Source organism: Archocentrus centrarchus, unplaced genomic scaffold, assembly GCF_007364275.1.
Source record: "Archocentrus centrarchus isolate MPI-CPG fArcCen1 unplaced genomic scaffold, fArcCen1 scaffold_54_ctg1, whole genome shotgun sequence".
Taxonomy (NCBI): domain Eukaryota; kingdom Metazoa; phylum Chordata; class Actinopteri; order Cichliformes; family Cichlidae; genus Archocentrus; species Archocentrus centrarchus.
The window spans coordinates 117,772-137,482 of NW_022060276.1; the positions used below are offsets into that span (position 1 = coordinate 117,772).

The 19,711-nt window shown below is 40.5% G+C and overlaps 1 protein-coding gene across 2 annotated transcripts in view; it reads left to right on the forward strand.

Moving 5' to 3' along the window:
- The window catches only part of cntnap2b (contactin associated protein 2b), an 82,209-nt gene that overhangs the window by 20,923 nt on the left and 41,575 nt on the right, over positions 1 to 19,711 (forward strand). For both annotated transcript variants that reach the window (XM_030725370.1, XM_030725371.1), the window contains exons 3-7: positions 10,446 to 10,639; positions 11,626 to 11,773; positions 18,189 to 18,392; positions 18,483 to 18,667; positions 19,154 to 19,297. In XM_030725370.1, the coding sequence (XP_030581230.1) occupies positions 10,446 to 10,639; positions 11,626 to 11,773; positions 18,189 to 18,392; positions 18,483 to 18,667; positions 19,154 to 19,297 (875 nt within the window). The remainder of the gene's footprint in view (positions 1 to 10,445; positions 10,640 to 11,625; positions 11,774 to 18,188; positions 18,393 to 18,482; positions 18,668 to 19,153; positions 19,298 to 19,711) is intronic.

Here is a 19,711-nt window from a genome sequence, read left to right on the forward strand (position 1 = left end):
GGATCCACCGACACCTGCTGGGACTGAAGCCCCAAACATGAGTAATGAAGAAATGAAAGCAGACATTTTGTCTTCATTGAGAGGAGAAATTGCTAAAGTGATAAGAGATGAAATCAAAGGTGCACTCGTGGAAGACTTTCAAGCTCTCAGATCTGAGCTATAGGCGGCCTGCTCTGATGACGGTCCACACCTGAACCCAAACATATGATAATATTTACTGACAGTCACAGCGCCACCTAGTGGGTACAGGAAATGTCATGTTTGACACTTTGAGGTACAGCTCCAAGGTGGTTGAGCAGAACCATCTCAAATTTCCCCTGGAAGGCCTTGAGGAGTTTCTCTTACATTGTTTTCAAAACTGAGTTTTCACCAAAGGGCGTGACCCTGGCAGGATGGCAACGTTCGGTGTTTCCCCACGAAAACAAAAATTGCTGTAACTCAAAGCCACATTGCTCTGCATCAAACTTTGGTGGTTTGATAAGCCTCCTGCCCTGAACACAATGATATGCATAAAGTCCCTAAACGTGAGAGCACTACCTAGTGGGAGCTGGAAATATAATAAAATACCATGTTTTTTGTGTAGCCCCAGAACATTCTGAAATTGTGCAGGCTCATGTAACATCCTAAGACGTACAAAAAAGTCTCTTGGACCCATACCCGAAACCCTACAGGAAGTCGACCATCCTCAATTGAAGGTGTCAATTTTTGACATTTTCAAGCCTGCTATTTGACTCAACCGCCCATCTTGAAAAGTTCCCCCCTCCCATATACTAATGTGCCACAAACAGGAAGTTAATATCACCAACCATTCCCGTGCTTGTGTGGGTTTCCTCCGGGTACTCCGGTTTCCTCCCGCATTCCAAAGACATGCACTTTCTGGGGTTAGGTTAATTGGCTACACTAAATTGCCCATAGGTGTGGATGAGAATGTGAGTGTGAAAGGTTGTTTGTCTCTCTGTGTTGGCCCTGCGACAGGCTGGCGACCTGTTCAGGGTGTACCCTGTCTCTCACCCCCTGCGACCCTGAACAGGATGAGCAGAAGCAAATGGATGGATGGATGGATGGATGGATGAAAGTTCAATCTTCATCTCATCAGACCAGAGAATCTTATTACTGTGAATGCTTTGCAGCATTCACTCAAAAACCGTTTAAGCTACAGAAACCGTTCTGGTATCAAAACGTTCAGCTTCTTCAGGAGGAGTGGCCTCTTACTTTTCATGTTCAAATCTTTTGGCACTAATTTAATATTAATATTTTTCTAAATTTTTTGCCCCATTCAAATGAATGAGGAAAGTTTCAAATCCTTTTCAAATCCTTTCCTGCTTTCAAATCTAATAACTTCAGCATACTTTCAGCTAGAGACACCATTTAAGCTTTAAAATAAAGCCAAGCCTTTCAGCTATTCAGCTATTACTTTTTGTGTTGATATCTTTCATGGTTTTTGAACAGTTACAGTTAAAGAAGGTTTTTTGCTCTTTTCAGCGTTTATAATGGGTGTGTATTGTGCCAGCTAGAGTGAGAGCTCCAACTGTCAGAGTGGGAGACTTCAAATTCTTCAGCTGAAAAATTTCTCTCTAAACTGCTGCTGTGTCCACAGTGTTTCCTCTACAGCCATCATTTTATGATCAAAACTTAGAGCCGCTTCTCTGCTTTCAAATAATGTGTCTCTCACCCCTGACAAATGTAAACTTTTTAAACTGTGAGGGTTCAAACAGAGGGAGCACCAACTGCTCCATTAGCCTCCATAGTAATTTTTGGGAGGTGATGTTCTCAAAACCAGAAAAGAGCCCTTTTTTAAAACTGCTCCCATGACTACATTTTTAAAGCCAGGAAAATAAAAATTACACCACTGTTTAGAGCAGGGCCTTGTGACACTCACAGTTCAAAAATTATTTTGGAGCTATGGTTTTTGATTTATAAGCAGTTGTTCAGGAGGTGCGCCAAGACAAATTCAACAGGGCTTTGCCACAAAGTGCCTGCATTTAAACAGTTACACAGCTGTTTTGAGTTGGCAGAACTAAATGTGTAGGAGCATTCTAATTGGCTCAAAATGCTTTAAACTGATTGGTGGATTTGTCTTCTGCATGCAAGTTGTTCAAAGTTGGGCTGCTGGTTTTGCTTTAATAACTTCAGCATCGTTTATGCTACTAAAACCGTTCTGGTATCAAAATGCTCAGCTTCTTCCAGAGAATACTGCTATTACATCTTTTTTGCCCTATTCAAATGACTGAGGAAATCTTCAAATAATCTTCAAATCTATTCCTACTTTCAAATCTAATAACTTAAGGATACTTTCAGCTAGAGACATCATTTAAGCTTTAAAATAAAGCCAAGCCTTTCAGCTGTTAAGCTATTCAACTGTTCAGCTGTTCAGCTATTCAACTGTTAAGCTATACAGCTGTTCAGCTATTCAGCTGTTCAGCTATTCAGCTGTTAAGCTGTTCAGCTGTTCAGCTGCTGTTCAGCTGTTGTTCAGCTGCTGTTCAGCTGTTGTTCAGCTGTTGTTCAGCTGTTGTTCAGCTGTTCACCTGTTGTTCAGCTGTTGTTCAGCTGTTGTTCAGCTGTTGTTCAGCTATTGTTCAGCTGTTGTTCAGCTGTTGTTCAGCTGTTGAGCTATTCAGCTGTTCAGCTCTTAAGCTATTCAGCTGTTCAGCTGTTGAAGCTCATTCAGCAAATAAAGTTTCAGCTGTTTGAAGCATTTCTTGGCATTTCAGCTGCAGCCTTTCAGCTTGCAGCATTCACAGTGCATTTTCTTCAGGAAATGCTTTTTCTAGTTTCTCATAGTCTCGGAGTCCTTCATGTGTTTTTGGCAAACTATGTGGGCTTTTATATGTCTGCACTGAGGAGAGGCTTCCGTTGGGCCACTCTGCCATAAAACCCCGACTGGTGAAGGGCTGCAGTGATAGTTGACTTTGTGGAACTTTCTCCCATCTCCCTACTGCATCTCTGGAGCTCAGCCACAGTGATCTTTGGGTTCTCCTTTACCTCTCTCACCAAGGCTCTTTCTCAGTTTGGCTGGATGGCCAGGTCTACGAAGAGTTCTGGTCGTCCCAATCTTCTTCTATTTAAGGATTATGGAGGGCACTGTGCTCTTAGGAACCTTGAGAAACCAGAAATCCATTTGTAACCTTGGCTAGATCTGTGCCTTGCCACAATTCTGTCCAGAGCTCCTTCAGCAGTTCCTTTAACCTCGTGATTCTCATTTGCTCACATGCACTGTGAGCTGTGAGGTCTTATATAGACAGGTGTGTGCCTTTCCTAATCAAGTCCAATCAGTTTAATTAAACACAGCTGGACTCCAATGAAGGAGTAGAACCATCTCAAGGAAGATCAGAAGAAACGGACAGCATGTGAGTTAAATATGAGTGTCACAGCAAAGGGTCTGAATTATGACGTGATATTTCAGTTTTTCTTTTTTTAATAAGTTTGCAAAAATTTCTACATATGTTTTTTTTTCTGTCAAGATGAGGTGCTGAGTGTACATTAATGAAAAATAAAATGAACTTTTTTCATTTTAGCAAATTGCTGCAATGAAACAAAACGGGAAAATTTTAAAGGGGTCTGAATACTTTCTGTACCCACTGTATATGGAGAAGCAGGTTTCGCAGAACTAAAGACTTTACTTTCTACTCAAGCAGGCATGCATCCCATTCTAGGATTGATTATTTCTTTACTCAAAGTCAGAGCTACATAGACTAGTAGATATATACATATTACCTATTACTATATCTGACCATGCACCTGTTTTATTAAAATGGGACATAGGACACAGGCCAACCTCCAAGCAATGGAGATTCAATAAATCCTTGCTCAGTGATCAAGTATTCATTGCACTGGTTACAGAAGAGTTAAAGACATATTTAGAAACTGATACATCTGTAGAAACAACACATCTGATAATATGGGATTGCAACAAAGAATTTCTTCGGGGCCCCATTATTTCTTTCACATTTGCAAGGAAAAAACAGAGGAATGCTAAACAACGAGACTTAGAGGACAAAATTAAAGAATTAGAATTTAAACATAAACAACACACTTCAGCCAATATCATGAAGGACTTAAACACAACTCGCAGACAACTAAACAGTCTATTATCAGATAAAATAGAGGGCAACCTGTGATTCACTAACCAAAAATATTATGAATATGGCCAGAAGGCAAGTACATTACTAGCACTTAGACTGAGGAAACAACAATCCTTTAACATGGTTCATAAAATAAAATTCCAAGGGACTATTGTGACAAAACCTGACAAAATAGCAGAGTCCTTTGCAAAATTTTACAAATTTTTATATAAGAACACTGATACTTGCAGTGATGACCAAGAACTCACAGATTTTTTAAACAACATAAAATTGAACCAACTGATGGAAGAGGCAGCTTTAAAGTTAGATCAACTGACTGAGGAGTGGGAGGTCAAGCAGGTAATTAAGAACAATAAAAGCCCAGGCCCAGAGGGATATGTCAGTGTATTTTATAAAACTTTTATGGACCTTTTAGTTCTCCCACTATTAATAGCATATCATCATACTCTGTCCAAGATGGCTATGGCACCATCTTGGACAGACGCCACTATATGATAATAGTATATATTAAGTATATAATAGTAGTAATATACAAAGAGGGTAAGAACCCCACTGACTGCCAGTCCTTCAGACCTATAGTACTACTGAATACAGACCTACGCATACTCACAGCAACACTCACAGCCGACTTAACAAATTTATCACCCAAATCATACACCCTGATCAGACAGGATTTAGCGCAGGGAGATATTATGCTGATAACCTAAGGCGTTTACTGAACATAACTGCTCAAAAAGAAAGAAAGAAAGATTGAATCAGCAATCAAATCCTTAGATGCCCAAAAGGCGTTTGACAGAGTATCCTGGAAATATCTGTTTCATACACTGAAACATCTTGGATTTGGCCCACACTTTGTTGACTGGGTACAAACACTTTACTCCTCTCCACAGGCAGCGGTCAAAGTCAGCGGCTATAGGTCTGATAGATTTCCATTAGAATGGGGGTTGTAACAGTCGTAATTGTGGTGTCTCTTTACGACAGTCTAAGCTTTTCGTTAATGATGTCACCAGTGTGCGCCCACCGCTCCTCGGTAGAGAGCGAGGGAGAAACGTTTGCAGACAGACATTTTGGCTTGAGGCGAACCTCTAATTTTCTTTCCTTATTCTTTGTATCGTCACGGGTTGTATGAACACTGCTCGTTTTCATGTGTGGTAATGTAGCAGCTACATTGGTGAAGAATACGTTGGTGAAGGTTGGTGAAGAATATGTTTATTAAAGGACAACACTGTGGAATTCCCAGTACCAGTGTGGTTGTGCGTTTTTGGCTGCCTGATAAGTATGTCTGCCGCCTCCTCTTCACCACCAAACACAACCCAGACATTACAGGGTGCAGACAGGGGTGCTCACTCTCAACCCTTCTGTTTGCCATTAGAATTGAACCGTTAGCCCGACTCATTAGAGACGATGTTAATATTAAAGGTACAGGAATAAACAAGGAATTACACAAAATCTCATTATATGCTGGTCATGTACTATTGTATTTAACAGAACCTACATCAACAATCCCCACTTAAAGAGCTCATCTCACAATACGGATTCTATTCAGGCTACAACGTAAATATAGACAAAACAGAGGCTGTGGATGTAAACTGCACAATCTCAGATACCACAAAATTACAGAGTGGATTTAAGTGGTCCAAGGATGGTATCAGATATCTTGGTATCTATATACCTCCATCTTTATATGATCTTTATGAGACAAACTATAGCAAACTACTCCGAGTCATTAAAAAAGATTTGGAGCGATGGGCTACACTCCCTATCTCTCTAATAGGTCATGTTGAAAGCATTCGTATGAATGTCTTACCAATACTATTTTATTTATTCCAGATGCTGCCAGTGGAGATTCCCAAACCTACCTTTGATAACTTAGATAAAATGATGTCTGGATTCATTTGGCAAAAAAAACAAAAAAAAAAACAACAAAAATGAACATAGAAAAGGGAAAGGGAATACATAAAGCAATTAGTAAATTATATGATCTATTCCTATCTGTGTACCTATGAATATGCATGACTCCATAAATAAAGCAGAAATGGGAGACTGAAATGAACGAGACAATAGCAGAGGACACATAGGAGGAAATATGCACTGGAGCACAATTAGTCACAAACTCTTTATACCTGGGGAGAATTCAAATGGAAAGTAATAATCTGATTTTTCAGAACGCCAGCAATAACTGGTAAAATGGGTCCAACACAGCCAAGCTCATGCTGGAGAAATTGTGGGACACAGACTGCCAGCCATACTTGTATTGTCTGGCTTTGTCCTAAATTAAGTGTACTGGGAGGAAATATTTACACACACACACACACACACACACACACACACACACACACACACACACACACACACACACACACACACATATATTTACATTAATAATAGTGAGCACTCAATGCAATTTTCAGAAGAGATGTTCCAAAACCCCCCGTAGCGGCAGTATTGGGAGAAATACCTGAGGTAATGGATAGGAAGGCTGACAGATATCTTCTAAACATATTGCTCACAGCAGCGTTGAAATGTATAGCCATTAGATGGCTAAAACCAGAGCCCCCCCACATATAACTATGGATTCAAAAATTTTGAGACATTTATTTAATGGAGGAAATTACATACTCTCTAAGGCTTCAAAAAACAGTTTTTAATATATGGTGCAGCCCAGCCATGCCCTTATTAATACAGTGATATACTTAGAGGCCTACCCTTTTGCACTCACTGTACACTTTCGGACCGGTAAAAAATACCATTGTGAACAAGAACATGTGGACCATCTTACCTCAGAGGGGATTCTATTATTTGTTTTGTTTTGTTTATCTCTTTGTCATTTTGCCTTTATTACTGTATTGTACTTATTGTTATAACTTTGGACAATATTATTGCTATCTCAACTTCTGTCATCAACTTATTATGTGGAATGTATACAGCTGCAAGAGAAGAATGGAACTATGGAAAACTGTCACTATTTATGGTTGAAAATAAATAAAATCTAAGTTAAAAAATGGTAAATGGACTAGTTCTTATATGGCGCTTTTCTACTCTTGTTGAGCACTCAAATATTTAAACGAGTGTAATGTAGGTAACCGGCCTATTCTGTTAGACAGGTTCTGGAATTTTAGCGGTGACTATCACGTGACCGAGACAAGCGTCTTGACACACGTCAAGACAGAGTCATAGACAGATGTAATGGAGAGAATCCAATTTTTAAAAAATAAAACATCAGAAATAATGTAAGTTAGTTAGTCTTTAAGCACAGCCCGGTACCAAATGACCTACGGCCCAGCACAGGTCCAGGGTCCGGGGGTTGGGGACCTCTGTTCTAGAGCATACATATATTTCCCTGGAAATTAAAGTATAAAATAACCTATGGCACAAATGGATGACTGAGAACCTACACACATATAAAATAACAAGTAGTGCTGGACGCAGCAAAACCTACCCCCGGCAGATGTTTTAGCTGATCTTAGCTGTCCGTCTTACAAACATCACTGTCCAAACACTGAATCACGGAAATAACGCATAGGACCTATTGTCCATGCTCATAATTTACCTTTGACCTTTACCTTGAGGCCAAGGCCACAAGATTCAAACTTGTCCAGTTTTTAGTATCCGCATCTTTGGGGCATTTTAAGCCTTATTTTTGGGCAAAGCAAACTATTTAACTTTGCTTTGGTGACCTGATACTGAGCTGTCTGGCTTCTAGGGCTGTGAATCTTTGGGAATCCCACGATTCGATTCAGAATCGATTCTTGGGGTCACGATTCAATTTTTTCTCCGATTCTTTCAAATCCAAACGATTCGATTAAAAAACTATTATTTTCTGATTCAAAAATGGTTCTTGATTCAAAACGATTCTCAGGATCTACTCCGGTCTGCTGGCATGAAAGCAGAGTACATTTATAAAGATTTTATAATTATAAAGGTTTTATCATGAATTAATTAATTATTTAATCATGAATTAGAAGCCGTCTCTCTCCACTGCGCTGTATGGTCGCAGGTCTTTTGCGATGAAACAAGTGATGGATTTTGTTATCTTCTTTGCCCGTTCACAATTGAGTGGCAGTTTTTCAAAGTGGTGAAGCGTGCTCTGGGTGATGTCTTTCCAGGTGAGAACGGGGATTTGAAGTATTCCCGAAATACTTTACCGTTACAGTCTCTGCAAATCGCATGAGTCGTGTCATGCCCTTTCTTACCCGGGTTGACGGTAAAACCCAAAGTGTTTCCAAATGGTTGCTTTCAAAGACCGCGGAGGCGGTTGGATTTTTTTTTCTTCATCCTCCATAATTTAGCGGCGCAACAACAAACACCGTAACACGACACTACACACCCCCTGTAGCCTACTAGGCCATGCTGCTTCCTTGTTTTGCCTAGCACTATGGTGGCTGAGAAGGCACACCCGCACCCGAAAAAAAAATCGATTTTTTGAAAATGAGAATTGATTCTGAATCGTTCAATGTTAGAAATGCGATTCGAGCTCAAATCGATTTTTTCCTGCACCCCTACTGGCTTCTGTCTATGAACTTTTTGCTCCTTAGCCATTTCTATTTGAAATCTTCTGAAACTTGGCACAAATACTCTTTCAGTAAGGATCTACAAAATAAGGGGCTATGGATTTAAGATTGTGGACTTTTTAGATTTTTTAAAATTTTTGAAAAATGCTGTACATTGAGGTTCAAACCAGTGTTAATTTTGACAGCAAATTTTGATTTAATTTTAGTCAGTCTTTTGACGAAAATGTAATTTAGTTTTAGTCATAATTTAGTCATCTGAATAGTTTTAGTTTTAGTCTAGTTTTAGTCAACGAAATTACTGTAAAAATATATTCGACTAAATCTACAGTCGATTTAGTCGACTAAAATATAAAGAGTGTAAAATGTAAATGCTTTTTCTTCAGTTCCCTTGAATTAGTCATTATACACACAAAATTAAACATTTATTAAACACCGCGGTGTGGAGATTTTCTCTAAACACAAACTGGGAAAAACACTTTACCCTGCATGACATTAAAATGCTCACCTTTGCATAAAGATCTGGGTGACTGGTTTGCAGATGTCGTTTAAGATTTGTCATGTTTTTACCCGAGATAGTCGCCCCCACATGGTTTACACATCGTTTTGTTTGTCACGGCATCATAGGACAAATGTGTCCATACATCGGCTCTTCTCTTTCTCCCTGCTGACATTGTTTACATAACTTAGTTCTATCAGAAGTAAAGACAAATCACAGGCTAGTTTGTCCTTCCTGGATTTAGAGCAAATTTGTGCAACTGTGCGTTTGATTGGATGTTTTCCTAACTTATCCTGCCCTTTCACAAAATTAAATAAGTTCTGATTGGTTTTCGTCCCCGCAAAGCATTTTTGTCTCTTTTTCATTTGTTGACAAAAGTATCAGTTAATTTCGTTATCGTTTTTATCTTTTTAGGTAGTTTTTATTTAGGTATCGTCTCGTTATTATCATACAAAAAAAGGGTCGTTGATGAAAACTGTGACGAAAATATTTCGTCAACGAAATTAACACTGGTTTAAACCCTACTCCTACCTTATTATTTCCAAATATTTTGAAACTTGGTAGGAGTATTCATTGTGCAAAGCTCTGCAAAATGCTTCAAACAAATTTTTATTTAATTTTTTTTTAAAGCCTTTCATGTCTGGCAGATATTCTAACAAGAATTCTGATCTGAACGCACTGGTGTCCCAGACATATTTACTCTTCCAAATTTTTAGAAATTTTTGAAATTTTCAAGATAAACAGCACATTCATGTTTAACTTCAGTGATTACTTCTCCATTATTTATTAGCAGACTCTTTTGAAACTTGATGCAATTATTCATTGGGCAAATTTGTGCAAAATGCTGCAGATGAATTTCAGATTTTTAACTTAATTTTCAAGAAATACTGTAGATTGATGTTTAACTTTAATGACTGCTACTCCCTGATTCATAAGCCCACTCCTTTGAAACCACTAAATGGATGAAAAACAAACAGCACATTTTGCTGTGCCTCTTGTTTGATCAGCTCAGTGATGGCTGACCTACAGCCAAATTAGTTTCTGTTCCAATATATCACATATTGTACAAGTAAAATATTTGACAGCGGAACTCTATTGGCCGGCAGGTCTCTTGTTGTCAAATTTGGGACATGATTCCATGTACAGTTAGTGACTATTTAAATTAAATTTAACTTAGACAAAGTTTCCAAATAACTGTACAAATAAAATAAGTTAGTGAAGACATTCCAAGTGGCAAAACTTCTAGAAGGACGTTGACGACACTTTTGCTAAAAGTTTGTTTTGTGTGTTCTTGATCTGCTGTCCTTCTTTTTCTCTGTGTTTCACCCTTTTTATCCCTACAACCCAATCTAGGTTCTGGAGGTTGGTCGCCATTGGATACAGACCATTACCCGTGGCTACAAGTAGACCTTGGTTCTAGAAAGCAGGTGGTTGCCATAGCAACACAAGGTCGCTATAGTAGCTCTGATTGGATCAGCAAGTATCGGCTACTATACAGTGACACACAGAAAAACTGGAGGCCTTATGTGCAGGATGGAAACATTTTGGTAAGGAAATCAGCCTGGCTAACTTATCTGCACAAATCTAATACCATTTGATGAGAACTTCAGAGCTTAGAAACCTTTTCATATATTTTTTTACATTGTGGGGTGGCTGTGGCTCAGGAGGTAGAGCAGGTCACCTTCTAATCAGAAGGTTGGCAGTTTGATTCCTGGCTGCTCCGGGCTGCATGCCAAAGTATCCTTGGGCAAGATACCGAACCCCAAGTTGCTCTCCGATGCAAGCACTGGAGTGTGAATGCATGTGAATGTTAGACAGTAAGCACTTAGCTTAGTTACACACAGTGTAACTAAGTGCTCGTATGAATGGGTGAATGTAAACGTGTTGTATTATTCCTTTGAGGGCTCAGATAGAGTAGAAAAGTGCTATATAAGAACTAGTTCATTTACCATATATTTTCATTGCAATGCACATGATAAGCAGCTCTATGTATCCATGAAGCCAGATGATACACACCAACTAGTGCATTAGTGCAGGAATGCCCTAAATACATAAAGGCCTGGCCTTTAATTTCCTACTTCTAAATTCAGATAAAACTGAAGTTATTGTATTTGGGCCTCAAAATTGTAGAAATATGGTTCCTAATCAGATACTCTGGATAGAATTACCTTGGCTTTCAGTAACATTGTGAGGAATCTTGGAGTCATCTTTGACCAGGATATGCACTTTGTGCATATATTAAACAAATATGTAGGACTGTGATTTGGCGCTATATAAATAAAATTGAATTGAATTGAATGTGCAGCCTCATAGACTCATCAGATGTAAATTGAGGCAGGTGAACAGGTCTCATTCTTCCCCAAAACCCTAGACAGGCTCTGATTTACCCTTTTTTTAAAAATTTTTTCTTGACAATAATCTGTCAATGGAAAAAAACAATTGGTTGAATGTTTTTTGATTACTGTAACAATAAAAAATAAATTTAAGAATTTGAATGTGTTTTCCCATTATTTTAAAAATGGTTTTGTTTCAGACATTTGAAGGTAATGTAAACAGCGATGGTGTGGTTCGCCATGAGCTGCAGTATGCCATCCTGGCTCGCTACATCCGCTTCATCCCACTGGACTGGAGCAGGGAAGGACGCATTGGGGTACGCCTGGAGCTCTACGGCTGCTCATACTGTGAGTACAAGTGGAAGAGAGGAATACCTGTTTGAAGCATTTTCTAATCTGTTGTACAGATAAAGTTTATTCACACCATGCATGGGAAGCAGACAAATGGACTTTGATATACATTAAATAACATGTCATTCACATCTGTCCTGGCTCTGGTTCACTCACTGTGAATTGGAATGGGTTCCAGCTCCTATGGCCCTGTAAGGGATAGAAAGTTTTTGAAATTTTGAAGGTACAATTATGTCCATATATTTATTGTCAAAGATACAATTTTTGTAGTTTTGCCTCTGTACACCGCCACAGTAGATTTTAGAGTATCTATCTATCTATCTATCTATCTATCTATCTATCTATCTATCTATCTATCTATCTATCTATCTATCTATCTATCTATCTATCTATCTATAACATGAAAATAATTCTGTCATCATGTAGAATAGAATAGAATAGAATGCCTTTATTGCCATTATACAGAATGTACAATAAGATTGGAGGGCCACCCCTGTTCAGTGCCATGCTGTAGAAAGTCAGACTTTCTAAAATATAAATTAGAACTTCTAAAGATATACAGAAAATAAAACAATGTATAAAGTATATATGTTGCAAAAAATAAAATAAGTGTATACATATAATAATGAAGATGGTGAGTATTGCACTTGGTGAATGAATATTGGATATTACACAATATAGGAGTGATAGATATTGTTCAGTATGAATAATATAATATTGCACAGAGATTGAGTTCAATTCAATTTTATTTATATAGCGCCAAATCATAACAAACAGTTGCCTCAAGGCGCTTTGTATTGTGGGTAAAGACCCTACAATAATACAGAGAAAACCCAACAGTCAAAACGACCCCCTATGAGCAGCACTTGGTGACAGTGGAAAGAAAAACCAGGACAGAACCAGGCTCAGGGAGGGGCAGTCATCTGCTGCGACCGGTTGGGCTGAGGGGAGAGAAAAAAAGACATGCTGTGGAAGAGAGCCAGAGATTAATAAAAATTAATGATTAAATACAGAGTGAAGTATAAACAAAGTTAATAAGGTGAATGAAAAGAAAGTGCATCATGGGAACCCCCCAGCAGCCTAGGCCTATAACAGCATAACTAAGGAGTGGTTCAGGGTCACCTGATCCAGCCCTACCTATAAGCTTGATCATAAAGGAAAGTTTTAAGCCTAATCTTAAAAATAGAGAGGGAGTCTGTCTCTCGAATCCAAGCTGGGAGCTGGTTCCACAGAAGAGGGGCCTGAAAGCTGAAGGCTCTGCCTCCCATTCTACTCTTAAGTATCCGAGGAACCACAAGTAAGCCAGCAGTCTGAGAGCGAAGTGCTCTGTTGGGGTGATATGGTACTATGAGGTCTTTGAGATAAGATGGGGCCTGATCATTCAAGACCTTGTAGGTGAGGAGAAGGATTTTAAATTCTATTCTAGATTTAACAGGGAGCCAATGAAGAGAAGCCAATATGGGAGAAATCTGTTCTCTCTTTCTAGTCCCTGTCAGTACTCTAGCTGCAGCATTTTGGATCAGGTGAAGGCTTTTCAGGGAGCTTTTAGGACAGCCTGATAATAATGAATTACAATAGTCCACCCTAGAAGTAATAAATGCATGAATTAGCTTTTCAGGATCACTCTGAGAAAGGATGTTTCTAATTTTAGAAATATTGCACAAATGCAAAAAAGCAGTCCTACATATTTGTTTAATATGTGCATTGAAGGACAAATCCTGGTCAAATATGACTCCCAAGATTTCTCACAGTGTTACTGGAGGCCAAAGTAATGCCATCCAGATTAAGTATCTGGTTAGACACCATGTTTCTAAGATCTGCTGGACCGAGTACAGGGAACTTCAGTTTTATCTGAATTTAGAAGCAGGAAATTAGAGGACATCCAGGCCTCATTGTCTTTAAGACATTCCTGCAGTTTAACTAATTGATGTGCATCATCTGGCTTCATTGATAGATAAAGCTGAGTATCATCTGCGTAACAATGAAAATTGATGCAATGCTTGCTAATAATACTGCCCAAGGGAAGCATGTACACTGCTCAAAAAAAGGGAACACTCAAATAACACATCCTAGATCTGAATTAATGAAATATTCTCATTGAATACTTTGTTCTGTACAAAGCTGAATGTGCTGACAACAAAATCACACAAAAATCATCAATGGAAATCAAATTTATTAACCAATGGAGGCCTGGTTTTGGAGTCACACACAAAATTAAAGTGTAAAAACACACTACAGGCTGATCCAACTTTGATGTAATGTCCTTAAAAGAAGTCAAAATGAGGCTCAGTATTGTGTGTAGCCTCCACGTGCCTGTATGACCTCCCTACAACACCTGGGCATGCTCCTGATGGGGTGGCGGATGGTCTCCTGAGGGATCTCCTCCCAGACCTGGACTAAAGCATCCGCTAATTCCTGGACAGTCTGTGGTGCAACATGACGTTTGTGGATGGAGCGAGACATGATGTCCCAGATGTGCTCAATTGGATTCAGGTCTGGGGAATGGGCAGGCCAGTCCTTAGCTTCAATGCCTTCATCTTGCAGGAACTGCTGACACACTCCAGCCACATGAGGTCTAGCATTGTCCTGTATTACGAGGAACCCAGGGCACCAGCATATGGTCTCACAAGGGGTCTGGGGATCTCATCTCGGTACCTAATGGCAGTTATGCTACCTCTGGCAAGCACATGGAGGGCTCTGCGGCCCTCCAAAGAAATGCCACCCCACACCATTACTGACCCACTGCCAAACCGGTCATGCTGAAGGATGTTGCAGGCAGCAGATCACTCTCCACGGCGTCTCCAGACTCTGTCACGTCTGTCACATGTGCTCAGTGTGAACCTGCTTTCATCTGTGAAGAGCACAGGGCACCAGTGGTGAATTTGCCAATCCTGGTGTTCTCTGGCAAATGCCAAGCGTCCTGCACGGTTTTGGGCTGTGAGCACAACCCCCATCTGTGGACATTGGGCCCTCATACCATCCTCATGGAGTCGGTTTCTAACCGTTTCTGCAAACACATTCACATTTGTGGCCTGCTGGAGGTCAGCAGGCCTGGCAGTGCTTCTCCTGTTCCTCCTTGCACAAAGGCGGAGGTAGCGGTCCTGTTGCTGGGTTGTTGCCCTCCTACAGCCTCCTCCACATCTCCTGGTGTACTGGCCTGTCTCCTGGTAGCGCCTCCAGCCTCTGGACACTACGCTGACAGACACAGCAAACCTTCTTGCACAGCTTGCATTGATGTGACATCCTGGACGAGCTGCACTACCTGAGCCACTTGTATGGGTTGTAGAGTCCGTCTCATGCTACCACGAGTGTGAAAGCACCACCAACATTCAAAAGTGACCAAAACATCAGCCAGAAATCTGAGAAGGTACTTAGAAGTGGTCTGTGGTCCCCACCTGCAGAACCACTCCTTTATTGAGTGTGTCTTGCTAATTGACAATAATTTCCATCTGTTGTCTATTCCATTTGCACAACAGCATGTGAAATTGATTGTCAATCAGTGTTGCTTCCTAAGTGGACAGTTTGATTTCACAGAAGTTTGATTTACTTGGAGTTATATTGTGTTGTTTAAGTGTTCCCTTTATTTTTTTGAGCAGTGTATAATGTAAATAAAATTGGTCCTAGCACAGAATCTTGTGGAACTCCATAATTAACCTTAGTGTGTGAAGAAGACTCCCTATTTACATGAACAAATTGGAGTCTATGAGATAAATATGATTCAAACCACTGCAGTGCAGTACCTTTAATACCTATAGCAAGCTCTAATCTCTGTAATAAAATGTTATGGTCAACAGTATCAAAAGCTGCACTGAGGTCCAACAGGACAAGAACAGAGATGAGTCCACTGTCAGAGGCTCTAAGAAGATCATTTGTAACCTTCACTAATGCTGTATCTGTACTGTGAAGAATTCTGAAACCTGACTGAAACTCTTCAAATAAACCGTTCCTCTGCAGATGATCAGTTAGCTGTTTTACAACTACTCTTTCAAGAGTCTTTGAGAGAAAAGGAAGGTTGGAGATTGGCCTATAATTAGCTAAGACAGCTGGGTCAGTGATGGCTTTTTAAGTAGCGGTTTAATAACAGCCACCTTGAAGGCCTGTGGTACATAGCCAACTAATAAAGACAGATTGATCATTTTTAAGATTGAAGCATCAATAATTGGAAAGACTTGTTTGAACAGTCTAGTAGGAATGGGATCTAATAAACATGTTGCTGGTTTGGAGGAAGTAACTATTGAAGTTAACTCTGAAAGATCAACTGGAGCCAAAGAGTCTAAACAAATACCAGCAGTGCTGAAAGCAGCCGAACAGAGATGTGGGTGTTGCACAGTTACAGTGGGTGAGTGTGTGAGTTCAGGTTGGTGATTGCTCTGGTGAAGAAACTGTTCCTGAGTCTGTTTGTTCTGGCTTTGATGCTCCTGTAGCTTCTGCCAGAGGGCAGCAGGTCAAACAGTTCAAAGTCAGGGTGTGAGCTGTCCTTGATGATGTTCCTGCTCTGCTGAGGCAGCGGGAGGTCTAGATGTCCATCAGGGAGGGGAGAGGGCAGCCAAAGATTCTTTGTGCTGTCTTGACTACCCTCTGACGTTATCTGACCAAGAGAGATCAGCAGAGATGAGGACACCAAGAAACTTGAACCCTCTCCACACGCTCGCCGTTGATGTAGAGGGGAGCTGGGTCAGTCCTGTGTTTCCTGAAATCAATGATGATTTCTTTGGTTTTCATGGTGTTCAGTGCAGGTTGTTCTCTGAACACCAGGCTGTCAACTTCAGGACCTCCTCTCTGTAAGCTGCCTCATCTCCCTTTGAGATGAGTCCGACCACTGTGGTGTCGTCAGCAAATTTGATGATGAGGTTGTTATTGTGGGCCGGACTGCAGTCATGGGTGTAGAGGCAGTACAGGAGGGGGCTCAACACACAGCCCTGTGGGGAGCCAGTGCTCAGTGTGTGGGTGGAGGAGAGATGGGGGCCAAGTCTCACAGTCAGGTTGGTTAAGAAGTCCTTTATCCAGGAATGTGTGTGTGTGGGGGGGGGGACCACAGTGTGCAGTTTGGTGGTGAGAATGTCCGGGATGATTGTGTTGAACGCTGAGCTGTAATCCACAAAGAGCATGCGAGTGTAGCTCTGCTGCTGCTCCAAGTGGCTCAACACAGAGTGGAGAGCTACAGTGATGGTGTTCTCTGTGGATCTGTTTGCACAATATGCCAACTGATGGGTGTCGAAAGTGGAAGTTGGGGGGGTGGGGGGGGGGGGGGGGGGGGGGGGGGGGTAGATGGGTGGTCCTGAGGCATCTCAAAGCGAGCAAAGAAACAGTTAAGTTCCTCTGCTAGTGACACACAGGTCTCCTGCAGTCACATCACAGCCTCTGAAGTTAGTGATGTTCTGAATGCCCTGCCACACCTCCTGTGTGTTATTGCTGGACAGATGGGACTCTGTTCTGCTCCTGTAGTCCGCCTTGGCTTTTTTAATTCCTCTTTTCAGGTCAGCTCGAGCAGCACTGTACAGAGCTCTATACCCCACCCTGAAGGCAGCATCGTGGGTTTTTTATGCTGAGTGCATCCCTTCTTTTTAAGAGTGCACCAGATTGTTGATTTGGCCACTCCTAAACCATTTCCTTTTTCTATGAAAATACTTGTCTGTCAGTTGTTCAATAAAAATGGGGGGTAGTCTATAAAAAATGGCTGCAATTCCCAAACTCTTAATGCAAAATTTCTATAAAACTCGTGGAAGTTCGCACTTCAGTCACATCTCAGATTTTTTTATTTCAAATCCACTGTGCGAATTATCAACCTTGATCGTAGACTGATAGTTAAGTTTAGGATTTTTAAATCGTGTCTCAGTTCAAGTGTAGCTTTGAGTCAGTCGGAGAAACAGGCTTTGCTAGTCAAAGCAGATTCTGTGGCCACAAATGGTGATTGCATGATACTGGCACATTAAACTCTGTTACACGCAGAGCCTGTGCAGTAATGCAAACAAGAATTTGCACTGGGTGGATGGTGGAGGCTAGCTTTACACTGAGTGAATGAGTACAGGAAAAGGTCTTCCCTAAACAGTGCTGACAGCTGATGGTGCAACACTTAGTAATTAGTAAGGTGCACTAATGTTAAATCACTTAAAGGTATCACAAAGAATACAGTCGGGTGGCTGCTAGTATGTACTTTAAGTTACAAATATTGTCTGCTAGCAGATATATGTAACTTAGCTTTGCTGATGACCAGCTGTGTTACATATAAAGTCTGAAGGTTTGTAGCCTGAATTTAGCTCTGTTGCTTTTATATTAACAAAACAACTTGTAAGAAGTCACCAATATACAATATGTTGAATTATGTGTTAGTGTTTGATGTGCTTCAAACTGAATCAAATTCAAATGATCATTTTTATTTATAAGTTCAGACTTTTCCTTTTGTGTCTTTCAGGGGCTGATGTGATCAGTTTTGATGGCCATGGTGTCATCTCCTACCGCTTCAGGAGTAAGAAGTTAAAAATTGTGAAGGATGTCATCTCTCTGAAGTTTCGAACCACAGTAGGAAATGGGGTGCTGCTTCATGGAGAGGGACAGCAGGGAGACTATATTTCCCTGGAGCTTCTTAGAGCAAGACTGCTGCTTAGCATCAACTTAGGTACCCTTCCATTCTTCTGTTCTGTTAAAAATTACTTCATTAACCACTGATTTCATTAATGAGCTCAAATGTGTGCTTGTGTCGTTCTAGGCAGTAACCAGTATGGCTCTATTCAGGGTCACACCACAGTGACCAGTGGGAGCTTGCTGGATGATGATCACTGGCACTCAGTTGTCATAGAGCGTTATCGTAGGAATGTCAACTTCACTCTAGACCACCACACACAGCAGTTCAGGACCAATGGAGAATTTGATCACCTGGACCTGGACTATGAGGTACACATTCCATGTGGCTCATTTTATAACATCTTAACCTCAGACTGATTGCAAACCTACATAAATTTGACTAAACTGGTCAGGGCATCTTAAGAATGCTCTCTTAAAATGCCTGGGACATGTTGGGCGTGCCGGCACTCCAGTCAGTCACAAAGGGCTGCAAGATCGCTCCCTATATAAATCTTCCTGCACTGTGTATATTTACTACTCATTGAATATCTGAATTCTGAAAGTGTCTTTTGCATATCCATGCCATGTCTATTTTTTTCTGTTGGTATATCTACATTCTATAACTCCACAGCTGTGTGTCTCTGTTATGCCCAAAATATTAATTTACTGGTAACAATCTCATGGTTATTGTCTGTTATTATTACTAGTCTTTATAAAGAGTGAGTCATTTTAGTTTGTGTTGGTCACAGAGATGCAGTAAACATCAGGCCCTCCAGTGGTATCTCAGCCAAACACCATTCTGCTATGTGTCCTCAGATCAGCTTTGGTGGACTTCCTGTATCTGCAAAGCCAACATCAGGAGGCAAAGAGAACTTTGTAGGCTGCATGGAGGGAATTACCTACAATGGGGAAAACATCACTAGTCTGGTGCGCAGGAAGAAGGTGGACACCACCAGCTTTGTAAGAAATCCCCTCTTGCTGAATGTTGTGTGTGTTAGCCTCAACTGTATGTAGAATAGAATGCTTGAATGCTAGAATGAATTTCCTTTAGATGGTGGCTTTCTTTTATTTTTCTAAACTACAATATATCATGGACACTAATGTGTAGAGGAAAACTCTTCTTTTTCAAAAAGAAATTATTTAGCTTCAGTAGTCTGCCTTGATTTATGATGACACATGTTACATTATGCTGTGCAGTTAGACACTGTTTCTAGGATTTGTAGGGCCGAGTACAATAACTAATTTCAAAGTAGGAACTTAGAGGTCATCCAGGTCTTTATGCCTTTAAGACATTCCTGCAGTTTAACTACTTGATGTGTGTCATCTGGCTTCATTGATAGATGAAGCTGAGTATCATCTGCATAACAATGAAAA